This window comes from Mesocricetus auratus, unplaced genomic scaffold, assembly GCF_017639785.1.
Source record: "Mesocricetus auratus isolate SY011 unplaced genomic scaffold, BCM_Maur_2.0 Super-Scaffold_100009, whole genome shotgun sequence".
In the NCBI taxonomy this organism is placed as follows: Eukaryota; Metazoa; Chordata; class Mammalia; order Rodentia; family Cricetidae; genus Mesocricetus; species Mesocricetus auratus.
In genome coordinates, this window is record NW_024429193.1 from 43,431,262 (window position 1) to 43,449,313 (window position 18,052).

The window sequence follows — 18,052 nt, forward strand, 5'->3', positions numbered from 1 at the left end:
TTGTTTATGCTGCAAATGTTTAACTCTGTGAAGCTGTGCTATGTGCCAAGCTAAAACAGCTGATGGTCTAATAAGGAGCTGAACGACCAATAGTGAGGCAGGAGCAAGAACAGGTGTGGCTGGCAGGCAGAGAGTATAAATAGGAGAAAGGAAGTGAGAAGCAGGAAAGAGCAAGAATAGTGGCACCCAGCTACACAGCAAGCCATGGAGTAACAAAGCAAGTAAGATACACAGAAGTAAAAATAAAAGCGGAGAGGGAAAAGGTAGATGGGATAACTTAAAGATAAGAAAAGATCGCTGGCAACAAGCCAAGCTGGGTCCAGGCACTCACAGCTAAGAATAAGCCTCTGTGTGTGATTTATTTGTGAGCTAGATGGCGGGCCCCTCGAAAAATTAAAGTAGCAAAAACAATCACAACATATGCCAAATAATACATTTCTAAAAATGCACTTATATAAATTATATAGTAAAATCATAGACTGAAGTTAAAAGAGCTGAAGTCATTATATCTCAACCACTACACATTTGAAACTAGGGAGAAAGATATGCAAGTTCTGATTTGCAAAGTAAGAGAATTGGAGGAGAAAAAATGTCAGCCACTTTCAAGTTCCAAAACTCCATAAATAGATAAGTGTCTTATTTTACTGAAAACTTGCTTCTTAAAGTCATTGCCAGCTCACCTACTTGTGTTAAGTTAGAAACAGTATCATTTTTATTGAAAATGCATGGACATACATAATGACTTAAGCTAATAGTAGTTTACAAATTAAACAGTTATAGCAATCTTTAAAATGCATTAAACATACTTACAGGTTCAACTACAGCTGGTTCCCCCTTCTGCCCTTTCTCTCCATATGCGCCATGGCCGTTTATCTATTAAGTGACAAATTAAAAATGGACAAAATACATTTTAATAGATGAGGAAATGTTTCAATTTTTGCCAGAAAGTAATTTAACCCTCTAGATATATTTAAGCTACCTTTTAACATGTGATCATTTTTAAAAGAAGCTAATGATTTCAATACTGCCAAATACACATCAACATTGTTTAACTAAGAACAAAATGTTGCTTCTTTAAATTTGTGTTGCAGGAAGTTAAGTGCATTTGAAGCCACAAAAGTGCTCAAAGACATAAGAAATGTCATCAAATCAAGTGTAGAAAAGAATCTAAATTAAAAAGAGCTAGTAGTCAGAAAAATAATGACAAAACTATATAAATTTATCACTGATGAAAAATTTAGGGTACAATTCTATTTGTAGTACTTTCAAATGGAGACCGTAGTGAGAATCCAAGACACAGCCTGAAAACACATAAGAATGAACACAGAAGCATCCCCAGATAAGACACTTGCAGGGCACATACTGACTTACGCTTGTTTCTGTGAAATCAGTTTCTGCTGGAACACCAGGGCCAAATTCTTCATTAGGGGAAGTTGTTGTCCTTTCTTCATATTCCTTGTATTCATAAAAATCATATTCGCCTAAATCTCCATCTACCAGCAGATCAGAGTCCCTGCCGTCTATTCCTTTGTTTCCATATAGAATATCCTCAGAAATGTTTCTCTGGACATCATAATCCTCTCCAGTTAGATATTCTTCAGTAAAACCTTCTTCAACTGGATTTGGCTATTCATTTAAGTTGCAGGGAATTGGAGAACATGAAGTTTACTGTTAGCAAAGCAAGGCAAGCATCTGTAACTACAGCTTAATGGCATGTGACAGGAAGAGAGCTTACTAATCAAGCAAGAACAGAGCCTGGGAAGAGGCTGCTCACTACCACTGAAAGAAATAAGCTTGTACATACATTGATATGTACAAAGAAATATTTCTTTCAAAGTGCCTTTCTGCATCGACTGCAAATATTCACATGAAGTCAACATGTGTATTTACTCTCACTTAAGAAAACTTGTTCCTTAATGAGACCTTATTAGTAGCACAAGATCGGAACAAATAAATTATGTATATAGCTGAATATTTGCTTAGTTTTCACATCATATTGGATAATATGTTACAAAGATAATTCTTGTAATTAGCTATTCACTCAGTTAAATATTAGTACCAATACCTTAAAACTTTTTTTCATTATCTATTCAGAATGTTGTTCACATAAGGAAGTGATGTTATCATGCCTTATGATTGTAATCAAGTTAAAAATTAAACAATTTTCCTTGTCACCCTTTGAGTTACATGTAAAAATTTGTTACAAGACTAACTGAATATAGATAATAGAGAAGTATGGACTACATAATAAGCAATATGGAAAATTATGCATACCTGTTACATTAGTGTAGTAGGTATACAAAGTCAAACAATCAGATAATATTACTCTTAAATATGAAACACGTGCTTCTGCAAATATGTTTCATCTCACCTATGATGTAATTATGTTCTTAGCACTCAAGAAATAGACCAGAATGAATTTAGACAAGAAAGTCAACATCTTTAGCTGTTGTAACATCTCATAAGACAGGACTGTGACTAGGTCAAGTTAAAATCTATTTACACACCCTAAATGCTTACAACTATAAACAATATGTTTGTATTATAGTTATATTCTATTGGGACAAATATGTTTCAAATAACTTAATTAGTTTCACTACTCTAGTACTCACTGATGATAATAATATAAAGAATGGCAGCAGAAAATTTAACAATACTAAACCGAATTTTTGCTGATTGTTATTATATGAGCATAAAATTTCATATTTTACATGCAATATCAAATTTAAAAGGACCTAATTAGACCTTCCTAACTTGGAACACTTTCATGGAAACCAATTGAATGTTTAAACAGCATTATTTTAATCATAATTAACTTTAATATTGTAAGGAAAGTTTACAATGTAAGTAACTATGAAGTCTAAGACCACATTTGCTAAAATGCTTGCTGTCATCAAAATGAATGATTGCAATAATTGCAAATTGTATCAATTGCTGATACAATTCTCACATCAGAGGATTCTTCTCCTGGAAGGATCATGCTGTGAACACTCTTTGTAAGATGTTACAAAGGCTTGCTCAGCTGTAGGAGAATTAAAGAAAATGGTAGCAGTCAATTCAGTTTGACATTTATAGTATTTGCATGAAGCAAAGTGTCATGAAAGTCTTGAAATGGCATCCACTGTAAATGTAAAGTGTTTCGTAATTATGAACCAATGACCTCATTTCTCTAAGAACGACAACTCAAAGTTCTCAGGGACTGGGATACTTTTCCAAGGAAATCCATCAAAATACATCACACATTTAGAAAGCTACGCTGTGATCATTGTTGTCTAAGTGAATTACCTCATTTGATCCTGATAAGCGCCTAGGAGACTCTGTCTGGTAAGTTTCCATTGTTCCATAGTTGTAGTCTTGAAAATCATCCACAATATTTGCCTGATGATAAGTTGAGAAGAAAGAGGGTTAGGAAATTTGTAAAGTAACCTCTTGTAGGTGAAAACCATGATATAAATGAGGTAAAGTGTTAGCCAAATTGGAATTGGTCTAATTGGGTTAAGACTAAGACTCATCAGAGATCTTCCATCTCATCTAGGACAGATCTTGATTGCTTTTTCTGGCTACCTGAGCCCCTAGTTTGGCTTTGGCTGTAGCTTGGTAACGTTTCTTCTTCTTGGATGCATATTTTTCAGATTTGGGGGATGTGAACTTTTTAGACTTTTTCTTTGAGTTAGTGGTCATTGTCCTCTTCTTCTTTGTGTAATTGGATTTCATCTTCTGTAAAATGTCATGAAAGATGGAATGGAAAACATGCAGTGAGAAAGAAAACAAAGACCATGGAAAAGTGAGGAAGTGCAAATGGGAAAATGGTCAGCAATCCTCAAGGCAGACTCTGTCAAATAAAATATACTTTTAATTCACAGAAGTGAACGACAGGTGTGGGGTGAATATGAGGGAGGACAAAGAGTAGGACACCACACACAACAGGCAGTTGGTTTTACCTCTGTTTGGGCTACTGCTTCTTCAGTGACAGTGGGTGTCTCTGTTATACTCTCAATCTCTTTATAGTCTGTTTCCCCATACTCATAGTCATACTCGATTATATCCTCAGGTGCATACTATGTCACAAAGGAAACAATATTAGGCAATTTGGTTAGTTGCAAGTAATATTATTGACAGAGTGGATATCATCTGCTTAACCTTTACTCAAAGTAAATGTTAAGAGAGATCTGGTTTTAAACAAGAATATTATTCTATTGTACATAGAAGCTGACAACATCAGAGTTATCCACTAAGCAGTCTAAGAAAAGAGCAAGTGGTTAGTGCTGTGGGAATAATAAAAGTTTTGAATAATAATTCAAACTTTTATTAAACATTAAATATTAATTCAAAGATATGATTTATAGTTTTGGACATACTTGTTAAATATCTACCTTAATTTTTATATGTAATAAATATTCTGTGAAATGTTTCCTTATAAAAATAGTAATTTTTCTGGGGCTGCAGCTAAGTAGGCAAGCACTCAACAGGCATTGGCTTCAATCACAAGCAATAATGTGGAATGCTCTCTCAGCCTGGACTCTTGGGGGAGGGCTTAGGCCCTGCCCTGGATGAAATGACAGACTCTGGAGATCCTCCATGGAGAGCCTCACCCTTCCTGGGAATCGGAGTGGGGATTGAGTGGGGGACTGGGGGAGCCTAGTGGGGTGGGTAGGGAAGGAGGGAAGGGAGAAGGAGCTGGGATTGACATGTGAAGCAAGCTTTGTGTCTAACTTAAATTTTAAAAAGAAGGAAGAAAAAAAGAAAATTAGATAAAAACAGACAGTGTTTCAATAAGGATATTTCTTCAATAAGTAACATGAAGAAAAATACAAACATGGCCAGATGAAAAATAAAGCCTGGCCAGGTAGTGGTAGCACCCACCTTTAATCCCAGTACTCAGGAGGAAGAGGCAAGTGGATCTATGTGAGTTATAGTCACCCTGGTCTACAGAGTGAGTTCCAGGTCAGGCTCCAAAGCTACAGAGAACTCCTGTCTTGAAAAACAAAACAAAAACAAGAAAAAAAAACCCACAAAAACAGAAAAACATGGAGAGCAGTCTCATGAAAATGTGAGATAATTTTCACATCTATCAAGGGAAAATTGAAAAAAAAGCATGAAATATATATGACTGTATATATAGTTAACTTAAGATTTGTTCCCAATCTCTCATTTTCTTTAAACTAGTGATTCTCAACTTTCCTAACACTGCAACCCTTCCACACATTTCCTGGTGATGTTGTGACCCCCAATCATAAAATTATTTTGTTACTACTTTATCACTGTGACTTTGCTGTTATGAGTCATAATGTAAATATCAATGTTTTCCAATAGTCTAAGGCAAACCCTGTGAAAGGGTAATTTGACTCCTAAAGGGGCTATAACTCACAGGTTAAGAACTACTTCTCTAAACTAAAATCTAAGCGAACACAAGAACTGCTGAAGCATTACATTTTCAAAATTAGGTATAATCAATTAATAAATCATTTCCATCATTTTACTATTTTTTACTGAATTTAGTGCTCAATGTTTACATATCTTAAAATAGTTTAACTTGATTCACAATATTTTACCCTTAGATATTTCTGCATTAATAATTTAATTGGGTACCAAGTTTATTTCCTGAGGACAGCCACAACCTATTTATGGAATGATGGGAGGACAGTGTGTTCATCCACAAAGCTGTCTTTTGAAAATTTCAATTTATATTTTTAATCAGAATAACTACACTAAGATTATACAGTATATACAAATTAAGAGCTAAACTCAGTGTTTAAATCCCCAAATATTATACCTAAAATAATACAAGGCAGCATCTACAAAATTCCCCAGATACTGTAATTGCTAAAACTTGCTCCTCTGCTAGCATCTCCTGATTGTCAGTGAATTCTTTCCAATCCTCCAGGAAAGTAACTAGTGACGACAAACCATTTGGAAAATTGTGATCACAGTACCTTCTGCTAAGCTCTAGTATATGCAGCAATGCAAACAAATGCAGTTCCACAGGCAGACTATGAGACATGTCTAAACTGATCCTGTGGCAAGTCTGCAAACCTGGTATATAGTTACCTTTCCTCGGTCTCTGAGAATTTTTCTAGATGATGTAGCCAAAGATAATAATGAAATATGAACACAAAAATACCTTTAGAGTTTGGTAAGAATCAAAATACCAACTTGACAAAAATTAGTAGATATTATTTAGAATTTAATAAAATATAAGGATATGTATAAACAGCATATTAAAATACCATTTTAATTGAATAAGTTAAATAAAATATTTACAACTATTAGGAAAAATTTTCTCTCTCCATATATGTAAATATCTATACATATATGGGAAGTCTATGTATATCTAGAAAGTGTATATATATATATATATATAAATATATATATGTACACATATACATGGAGTGTTTATATAAAGCATATATGTAATGTATATACTTGTGTGTAGACTGTATATATTGAAATAAATATATATATATTCTTTATATACATGAATATATGCTTTATATATAGATTTTCCATATATGTGTCTACTTTTTATATAACAGACTGTTCATGTATATATATACTTTATATAGGATTATATATACATATACATATATATTTTATATAATATGTATTAAAGAGAACGATGCACCAAAGAGTAATTTTCTGTAGCTACCATCATTCATGTGAGAATAACTATAACTATTCATCACTGGCTTGAAATAAAATATGAAAAACAAGAAATATTTGCAGATTACTTTACTGTTCACAGTTTTTAATGTAATCAAATTGTACATTATAAACTACTAAAAGAAATGTCAGTAAAACAATGAAAACCAGTTTTAAATATGATCAATAAAAACATTTAGGCTAAGTTCTAGGATTTGGAGATGCACTTGTCAATGTTTGTCAGCGCTTATCAAAGTAATTAATATATGTCGCGTTTCTTCTGGTAGAAGAAATGTCTTCCAGTCTTCACAGTTCTCTCTACTCCTGGATATTTCCGCAAATGAAGAATGCCAGATGCTTACAGGGGAAGTGAAGGAACTGGTGACTATGCTTCCTCAGGCAGTGGACCACAACTTTCTTAGAGAATTACTCAGGAGTCAATCAAAAGGACTGCACTTCCTTGTATTAATATTTCTCTGTCTGCTGAGTCACTTCTTTAAAAAAGCACTGTTTAGTATACCGATACGATTCTTTCTCCACATGAAGCTGTATAGCATACTTTGGAGACTACTTTTCACTTCTCGCTAATTTTGAAAATGTGCAGAGAATGGGTATAGAAAAGAAGCAGTTGTAATAAATATAATGAAACCTTTAAACCTTGGGAGGGGAAAATAAAATATATTTTACAAAAGGAATGGGGGTGGGTAGATGTGGGACCAGAGAGATCAGGTGTATGGGGAGATATGATGGAGGGAGACAGTGAGGGGATACATGACTGGAATTGGAGAGCACATTAGTGGTGGTGTGGAAGCCTCCTGGAATGTGTGATGATGATCCTATGGAGGACTCCTAGAGGTGGGGAATATTCAGTCACATCTGCCTAACTCTAGTAAGCAGACAAAGCTTCCAATAGTGGGTTTGGGTTGAGTTGTATTGACTTGTTAACAAAAGGGATCCCAGGGAGATCCCCAAATAATCCAGACTGTTGCTGAAACAAAGGGTTGCTCTCCTGAAAACTAACAGTGGGGCCCTGTTGCTGAGGACTACACCCATACAACTCTTTGAACATGGAGTGGTCAAGTTCAAGTCTGAATGGAGCCTTCACCCCTATGTTCTGGTCTCTTTGTTACTGGAAGGTATTCTACAGGCTAGGAGATGCATGGAAGCCAACCCAGCCACAAAACTATTTTACCTACAATATGTCCTGCCTGAAGAATATGCTAGAGCAATGGTGAAACAGAACATGTGGGAGTGGTCAACCAGAGTCTGGTTTGATGTTAAGACCTAGTCCATGAAAGAAAGCCCAAATATATCACTGCTTGGGTGACCAAGAATCAGAGATTAAATAGCCCAGGGACCTAGGGTAAGACCAAAAATTATTGGTCTCAAAAAAACAAAAAAAAAACAAAAAATATAACAAAACAAAACAAAACAAAAATTAGTATCAATAAAATTACTTCCAATTATATTCTCCTGTACAAGCCATCATCAGAGAGTCATCCTCCAGCAGCTGATGGGATCAGGTGCAGAGACTCACAGCCCAAAATTATGCAGAGAGAGAGTCTAAATGGGAGGTCTCAATCAGGTCTCTCCACTTGGGACTCTAGTAGTCTCCCATAGGCTGAGGTTGGAGGGATGTGGGAAACAGAAGGGATGACGGACACTGACACTGGGAGAACAAGTCCCTCTGGTTCAACTCAGCAAGATTCATATGAGCTCACAGAGCCTGGGGCAGCAAGCACATGGCTACATGTGTCACCGCCGGGTCCTCTGTGTATAGATTGTGGTTTATACCTTGGTGTTTCTATGGGACTCTCGACTGTGAGAACAAGTGGATCTCTGACACTTATGCCTGGTCTTGGGACTCTTTTCCTTTTGTTGGGTGGAGGTGTCCAATTTCAGTTTTGCTTCATTTTATTACATTTTGTCATGTTTGATTCTCACCTCTTAGCGACCTATTCTTTTCTAATGAGAGGTAGAAGGGGAATGGATCCAAAGAGGATGGGAAGAGGAAAGGAAAGAGGAGTAGAGATCTAGGAAAGTATAATAGGGGTGTATAGTATGAGAAGAGAATCTATGTTCAATAAAAAAATAAATGAAAACAAAAACAGAAGTATGATATGACAAATAAATTAAACTTGACTCCATCAGTAGTCCAGGAGAAATTTGGAACTAGCTAGAAGATGAGTTTTCTGAAATTTTTCTTTCGTTACGTGTTTGTTTAGAAAAAACAAAGAATAGTGCAACCATAAAAACGTGTGCCTTGACAAGAACTGTCATTGACAACAGGCACTAACATAACTATGGTGGGAGACTGCCATGTCAGGAAGCCAGGTTTCTCAAATAGTCTTTCATTAAAAATCATCTTTCCTCTTTGCTTCAGCTTTGATTTTAGTCAGTGAAGAATGTCAATTGCTTCATTTTTACAGGTAAGTAGACCATGTATGACACATTAAGAATGAATAATACAAACTGGGTGGTGGTGGCACAAGCTTTTAATTCAGGCACCAGGCAGGCAGAAATAGGCTGTGAGTTCAAGGCCAGACTGATCTACAGAGTGAGTTGCAGGTGAGCCAGTACTGTTACACAGAGAAACCTGGTCCCAAAAACCAACATAAGAAGTCATACATAATTACAGAATTTCAGTATCTAATTTCTTATAATTCCATATAAATCAGGAAGACACTTTAACAAGGTAAGAATATCCCAAAGAGACATAATCTCAATATCACTTATGCTGCTGTATCAGGGAAATTTAAATTCACTGCTGAGTAAAGATGTTAGCACTGAACAGAAACCTATCTACAGAGCACATCTGTCATTCCAATGATAAGAATATAACTGTGGCAAATGCACACACAACTGAATTTTGAATGGATTAGATATGTTACTTTAAAAAATAGTTAGAAAAAAATAAAATATTTGAATTAGCTTACCTATGTAAATTCAAAAAATTATTAATGGAATATTAAGCAATGCTCTGACCCATGTTCCGCATTACAATTTATGTTTAGACTTGAGAAGATAGCATTGCTTTGATATTTTTAAGGCAGACTACCTGAAAATTCACTAGGAAAACACATTCAGTATATGATGACAAGTGTAATTACTAATATCTAAAATTATTATAAAAACTGCATATTTTTTTAACTTTGGTGCTCATATAGAATGTTCATTCCACTCAAACATAATGTAGCAAATTAGGGGGGGTAAGAGTCAATTCTTCCTGGAAAACTTAAAGTAAACTTCATTGTGACACACTGCCAATCATTATTCACAGAACATCTGTGTCACTTCTTCCACTAAGCGGAGTACCTTCTTTGCTATAAGAAACAGATTTTATTTTACTTATGAAAGTGGCAGATACCAAATAAATAACATTAGTTTTTGAACAAAGAACTAGTGACATACTTTTAACCTAACAGCTATAGAAACGTAAACCTAACCTAATGGTTTTTCTCTGTCAAAATTACCAAACACATATTAATAAGTCATAAAGAAACAAAAGAATAAGGCACTTGAAAATTGAACACAGGAGAGATCCAAGCAATTTTTCTTAGCTCTTTCACTGGCTTCTTACGACTTTACCCTTCTTTAAAAGGATGCTAATGTTAAATTGTGGGAAAGATTGGGACAACAGAAGTCAAAGGGATATATTACAAGCTGAAATATCATCAAAATTTTGCAACTTTGAGTTATAAAAACCAACACATTTTGTATCAGTTATGACAATAAGACAAATCAAATGTTCATTTATTGTGAGTAGTTAAAATTCAATTTTGCAACTAATAATGTAGTTTTTAAAAATAACATACATAATACTTGAGTTATTTTTGAAATAGAATTTTGTTCTCAAAATTTAATACCCTTCCACAATTGTAATCTCTTAGTTTTCAGAAAATAAATGTGAAAAAGATAGTCATCTAGGAAAATAGTATATCAATTGGAGTTCAGTACCAGTGTTTAGCCCTGAAAACTTAGTCACACAAATAACACATTAGGGAGTAATCAGGTTGTATAGATATATTTGAAAAAAGAGTGGGGAGTACATGGGAGAGCTTAGGAGTAGGAGAAGGAAGGCAGGAAATGTAATTATATCATCTCAAAGGTGTTCTACATTTTATTAAGGTAAAATCAATATTTTCAATACAAATTAAAGCACAAACTATGTTCTATTTTATTTCTGCATTTTCCTATGAGAAAAGAAGTATTTTAGAAAATTAAAAAATAAGTAAGCTTTTGATTATATAATAGGCCTAAAATCTTCAATACCAATCTCAGTGTCTTTTCTGTTCACTATGAAATGTCAAAAGATGGCAAATAGCTACCACATCATAAGATGTACTCTCCCCACAGCAAATGGTATTGACTGGTTAAAGCAAAGAGCTGAAATATAGCAATCAATAATTAATCACAAAAAAGGAAAAAGAACAAATTAACTTTGCATAAATTCTTCCTCAAAATATTCAGACTCTCCATTAAAAGTATAGTTTAATTAAAACTGAGTAAGTATTCTTTAAATGGAGGTCACAGCCATACCTCTGGACCTGAAGGCCCCCTTTATCCTTCATCCTCACCTCATCTATCTGTGGCTCCTGAGCTTGAGCAGCCTTGGATGTTGAGTCACAGTCTGGACTATAATGGTCACAGTAGTCATATGCTGCCTTGGGGTCACCAGTGATCAAGAACTGCTGAATATCGCCCTGCAAAGAGTCAGACCCAAAGATAGTCAGCATAGGCAAACAAACATGTCTTCCTCATGTTTGTGAGATCACAGTAGCCTACATTTAAACGTACAAAGAGGACAAATTACTTAAATGTGTATCATTATAAAGATGAGTGTTATAGTTACCTAAGACTGGATGAAAGTATGAACACTAAATATAAATGTCTGAAAATTAAGAACCAATAAACAACTTATGACATCATTATAAAGCAGTCAATACTGGGATTTTTGTATCTCACAGTATTTCTATTTTTAATTCATTTTTAACCTGCCATAACATTTTGCAAAATGATTAGGCTGATTTACAGTCTCGCCAATAGCAACTCAATGTTCTCCACCCTTTAGTCATGAATATATGCTTATTGAGAAAGTATTACATACAAAATATTGAACACAGTATTATAGACACTGAATGGTTAAATTTGGTTATCAATATATTTAGACATATAACCACTTAGGAAAAAAATCCCTCTAGCAACATCTTCCAGAAAGTCTCTATTGGATTAACTAAATTGGGATGAGTCAACATGGATATGGGGCCCTGGATTGAATCAAAAGGAAAATTCACTGCAAGCATCCACTGGTACTCATGGGTCTCTTCTCTTGTATAGGAACACAATAAACCAATAGCCTGAAGCTCTTGCTGCTGTGCCTTCCCAACTGTAGGTGACTGTGCCATCAATGTGTGAGCTGAGATAAATTTTTCTCTTAAATCCCTCATGCCAAGTACTTGATCATGACATTGAGAGAAGTAACTGTCACAGACAAGACATAAACTTAACTTCATTACTGCTCGGTCTACAAACTTCCTTTCCTCTGAAAGTACAGTCAATACTGGGATTTCTGTATATCACAGTATTTCTATTTTAATTCATTTTAAACCTGCCATAACATTTTCCAAAATGATTAGGTTGATTTACAGTCTCACCAACAGTAACTAAATGTACTCCACATCCCCTTAACATTAGCTATTTTCTGTCTTTTTGATAATAAAATTTCATTTCTTGTATTATTTATTTACTTATGTAAATATAAGTAAATATTATGTGTGGAAGAATGTATACATGCAGGAAAACTCTTGGGACACTTCCATGTTTTAGTTCCTGGGGATTTAACTCTCAAGTCATGAAGCTTGGCAACCAGTATCTTGACCCAATGAGACACGCAAAGATCTAATAACACCAATCTGTGCCTACTGATTATTAGGATTTTTAAATATACTTAATTGTTTATATGTTCTACTAATATATATAACTCCTGATAATGCACACAGTTATACATTATTACCATTTTAAAAAGAACTATGTACACAACATACATATGTAATATATCTATCTATGCATTAAATATATATATACATATATGACATGTAAGAGAGTAGTAGGGATAAATATAACCAAAATAAATTATATGAAATTCTCTAAAAAATAATAAAAATACATAATATAAAAATATGTGCTTGAAGATGGGCTAGTATACAGCATTCCAATTGTTAATTTAACATCTTTGTTCTGAAAGGTCAAGAGAAATTTATACTATATATGTGTATACATGTATTGCTACTAATTTATTCATAATTTTATTTTAGTTTAAAGTTGAACATCTTAGGTGAAAACTGTGTCAGGGCCTATTGGTTTTTTGTGGTATTTGCTGCTTGCTTGTAACACTGTATTTTTTTCTTTATTTTGGACATGGAATTATCAGTTCCATTTTATGGTGATGAACAAGGATTTGATATTTGCCATGCTAACTGGTTAGAACCTTCAAGTGTCTCAGAAGGCTTCCTGAATGTTAGAGCACGTCTACTAAATTAAGTCTTCAAGCTTGCTGCACAGGCTCAAGGTCAGCAATACATGAATTACGAGGACCTTTTTTAGGTCTTCACTGGATTTACACACAGTTCTTTATAATCAGAGGGAAGGAAGCTGAACTCTGAATATGTTACATTTATTCAAGAAACTGCATTTATATCAGGGACCTCAAGTACACGGAACCTCAAGGAACCTTCATTTTGCTATTAAATTCATTAGTTTGATCCCTTTAAAAGTCCTTTAAGCAAACATATATATGTATGTTCTATGTATGTTCAGGTGGTACATACATAAGGAGGAAAAAAACTAATATATTTTCCACTAAACATGAAATACAGCAAGTACAGTTAATATCCAAGTAAAAATATGATGGGACTTTCAATGGTCATACTGTTATTAACTTTTCCAATATTTACTTGCATATATCACAAACGGTATAGGAAGTTGACCAAATAAACATTTTTCTGTGTGACTTTGCAATAGTTTGTAAATATGTGGATGATTTATGTCATTGACTACTGATTTTTGGCAGGCTTAAAATAAACGCAGGAAAGTACCTAAAATATGTTCACAGCATTTGATGAACCAAAACTCATCAATCAAGCACACAGTAGGTGCTAGAGATCAAGATTCACCAAGAATAAAAGGGGAACATTGAATGCACAGTTCTTTATTCTGTTGCCCACAAAACAATAATTGGCAACCCTGGCCACAACCAATACACTGAGGAATAACTTCACCAATGGTCTTAATTAGGACCTCTAATTCCAAATTATCTTCCCCAATTGTCTGGACTTCTGAGTTCCTTTAATTGAATTCAAATGAACAAATTGAGAAATCCTACCTAACATCCATTCCAGAGTTACAAATTATCAACTTCCTTATTTAGTTGCTGAAACCCAGAAAATTTAGTGCCTCATATATGAATTCTATTTTTAAATAGGATTTTGAGAGGCATATTGTTTTTGCAACCACTTACTATTCTATTTTTGGGGCTTTACTTCTCTAATGGAGTGTTGCTAGTGTTTCCCCTATAAATTCCCATTTTAGTATTTAATGGTTAGCCATAAATTATAGTATAGGTAAAAACTGGAAATTTCTGTAAAAATCCAATAGTATTATTTTCCCAGAATATATTTCCAAGTGTTTTGTATTAATCATGTGTTGTGTTGTGAGACAGTCTATAAGTGAACCTGAGTATAACAGGTGTAGTGGCCTGTAAATATTATTTTAGATGCTATAAAATTTTCTAGAGATAGAAAGGGGTGAAATTATGAAGCAAACCTGGCATCTGTACTACTGTAACGTTAGAGGGATGAAAAAGACATCTTCTTTCTCTAATGCTCTAAAAGCTAAGGCTAAGGTAGAGAGCACAGAATTACCATGTGATCCACAGCTGTATAAACTAGCTCTATACAATATAGTATTTTTATATAGACTGTATACATACATACACACCACACATCATTATTTAGTAAATTTCCATGACGATGGTTTATATCTATATTCTGTCTAGATAGGGTTTACACAATATTCTATGTAGTATTTTTAAATTGAAATTCAGTTTATAAATAAAGAACTACATTTACTGTAAGAATGTTTCACATAAAATATGTCTATTGTATGTAAATATTAAGAGTCTGGTTTCAAATCCAGCTGTCCCCTCTGTGTGGGACCACTCAGAGTTTGGTCAACTCCAAGTCTGACCACCCACTCACTGACTATGCCATACAGCAGTGAACCTCACAGAATAAACAATGGAAACTTAGGCTCAGATAAGTTGTCTCAGATAAGTGATTCAGATTTTAGCTCTCTACAGAAGGGAAGGAAAAGAGATAAGCTATGAATGTCGAGTCATGAGATGGGAGCTGAGAGACACGCGGAAGGCAGGCACAAATGTAACCAGGGAGTGATCAGATACGTCAGCTACAGCATCATCATTTTTTGTCTTCTTACATGCCCTCATATTTCTGATAAAAAAAAGGTGCAAAAAAGTATCTTATATAAACGTATAGAAATGTTATCTTATTCTTCTAATCTACATAAAATGATGCTGTTCTAAGTTTTTCTTAAAAAACTATTTTAAAATTATGTCCTTATCTTTATCTTTATGTATGCTTTTCTAAAAAATGACTGATACAGTTCCTGTACGAACCTGAAAATTTCATTAAATCAAAATTAGCCATGTTATGCAATACATCCAAGAGAAATGATGAAATATATGTGTATATATGTACATATACATGAATTTATATACCTTATATTTTTCTTTATTTAAAAATAACAGAGATTATCAAGTTTCAAATCTTCAAATTTCTTTGTACATCAGGATTTATAGTCTATATGTATAACCACTATTGATTAGCCAAAGATGGGAGGCGTGTTCAAACTTGAAAGCCAGAATTTCCTAATGCATTGGAAGTATTTTGGAGGGCGAGCTAGTATTTTAACAGTTGGCAATAGAAACCCACTTTATTGTATTTGAAATCTCAGAAATCTACCCAGAAAAATACTTTTCTTTTTTTGTATATAAGCGTAGCTTGATACTACAGATATATTAAAAAAAATATTTTCCCAATAATTTTAAAGTAACTCCTGCAAGGATTTTAACAGGTAAATTCCAGAATCCTTATTTTGTCTGTGTACAGATAGATCTTGAATCCATTCGTTTAGTAAATGCTTCTGAAGGCTAACTACCGTGCTGACTAAATGGGGAGAAGTGAAAGGAACGAGGAAGAAGGTGAACGGTACATACTGCTTTCACACAGCTACTCCATCTTGTTCTTAAGGTTACTATGCACCAAAATAATTACAAGAACACAATTTGTTTATTGCTTTATTTTATGTCTATAAAGAAGACAGAAATCTGCGAAAATTAAGGACAGGACTTTTACATGGCAAAATCAGAGGAATTTTTCAGCAATATGCTACATAAATGAGATGACTTACTTTTAAGTTTTCTTTTTAACATAACAATGTTTATTGTCTTCTGACTCCATGAATCACATTGTTACTACTCCTGCCTCTTTTATTATGGTGAAGAATTTTTTTATTAGAACCTTTACAGGTATAGAAAACAGAAATGATCACCTAGGGCTGGGAAGGTAGGACCAACCCTCACTTCCATGCCTAGTTTGGTGTCTCCCTGCCTTATCATTAATGTTACTATTGAGAAGTACTTAGGAAGACATCCTGTTCTCATTGATCTTTTGTAATAGATTGTTTGTCATCCTAAGACTGTCCCTACAGAGTAGAGGGTTTGCTCTTGGAAAGTGGTCAAATTTTAGAAGGTTGAGTCAAGTGTGTGATGCTTTGATCATGGAGTAGGCAGACTCTCAAAGTAGATTTGGGACTCTGAGTATTTTTCATTCCCTTTTCAATTTGTCACTTCTCAAACATATAATTCCACCATGATGTGGTCTCATGTGCTGCCTTCATCAAATGCCAAACCAGTGATGTTCACTTATTGTAGTAACTGATATTTCCAAATAATGAAGTACACATACGTTTCCTTAAGGTAGCTGACTCAGTAATTGTATTTAAATATTGAAAATCATCTAATGCAAAAGTTCTACAAACTAGTGAATCCATTATAATGATTTGTCTAAATATGACAAGCAGGGTTTAGATTCACTGAACATTGAAGAGTAGGAAGGTTAGATTTTTCAACAAATGGTGCTCAGAGAACTGGCTACCCAGGTGTAGAATAACAAAGTAGAAGTCTATGCCTCACCATAGAAAATAATCAATTTGTAATTAGTCAAGCACCTTAATATAAAACCTGAAGCTCTGAAACTACTAGGAGTATTTCAAAATATCAACTAGGTAGCTATTTCCAAAATAGGTCTGAAAGAACTCAAAACATAATTCTAAGATTTTACAAGTAAGATCGTAACAAGCTAAACTCTTTCTGTGCAGCAAATAAAACAACAGAGTGAAAAGACAGCCTACAGACTGGGAGGGAATCTATGTCAACTTTCATCAAAAAGAATATTAATATTCAGTACATATAAAGAACTCAAGACTTATACCCCCAATAAATAAATAACCCAATCAAGTGAATGGCTCTCAAAAATATAAATGTCCAACAAAGACATAAAAAAAAAACCTCTAACATGGTTACTCGTAATGGAAACGTAAATCAAAGCTGCAGTGAAATTCACCATGGTAAAAATCACTAGGAAGACAAATGTGTGGTGGGGGACAAACCCTTATACATACGAATTGGAAGTGTTATCCAGTCACAATGGAAGTCTGCATGGAGTTTCCTCAAAATATAAAAGGAGGATTATTTTACCTTGTTACACCTATATTAGGGGTATATATGGAAATGTACTTAAGTCAGTACACAGTAGAGGTACCCATGCTCTGTATCACTACTCAAGTTATGATATCATCGGTTCTCTTCAGTGGATGAATGGGCCATGAAAATGTGGCATGTATACACAATAGATGAGTATAGCAAAGATCTACTGGTTAGATTTCATGTGAAAATGAGAATTATCCTGGGCATTGTAGGTGTCCTCTAAGAAGGCTCAATTTAGAAACAACTGACTTGTTTATTGCACACAGAAAAGCATCCTGATAGCAGTGAGAGACTGGTTTAAATTACATGCAGAGTGACAAAAAGGAGGCAAGGCAAAATTGTTTTAAAATATTGCAGCCTGGACAAAGAGAGCAAAGAAAGCTCACTGGAATAAGTGTGTGGTTGAACAGCCTCTTGCCAAAGAAAATACTGGGGATGTTAACTATGGAAGGAATCTCAAATATCTTCAAGGCCCCAATCCCATTATAGGTTATTAAGGACTCGGAGGAACAAATTTATTTCAGAGACCTTCTGTTGCACAGTGAGCAGTTAAGTACACCACGACTGTTA

General features: G+C 34.3%; 1 protein-coding gene across 8 annotated transcripts in view; it reads right to left on the reverse strand.

Annotated features, from left to right (window-relative positions):
- Col11a1 (collagen type XI alpha 1 chain) overlaps window positions 1-18,052 on the reverse strand; it is a 189,704-nt gene that overhangs the window by 125,118 nt on the left and 46,534 nt on the right. For 3 of the 8 annotated variants that reach the window (XM_040752004.1, XM_040752002.1, XM_040752003.1), the window contains exons 6-10: window positions 11,217-11,342; window positions 3,565-3,717; window positions 3,286-3,378; window positions 1,372-1,626; window positions 811-873 (exon numbers count right to left, since the gene is read on the reverse strand). In XM_040752004.1, the coding sequence (XP_040607938.1) occupies window positions 811-873; window positions 1,372-1,626; window positions 3,286-3,378; window positions 3,565-3,717; window positions 11,217-11,342 (690 nt within the window). Of the gene's footprint in view, window positions 1-810; window positions 874-1,371; window positions 1,627-3,285; window positions 3,379-3,564; window positions 3,718-3,941; window positions 4,059-11,216; window positions 11,343-18,052 lie in introns of all 8 variants that reach the window. The other 5 variants (XM_040752005.1, XM_040752006.1, XM_040752007.1 and 2 more) reach the window with 5 other exon arrangements.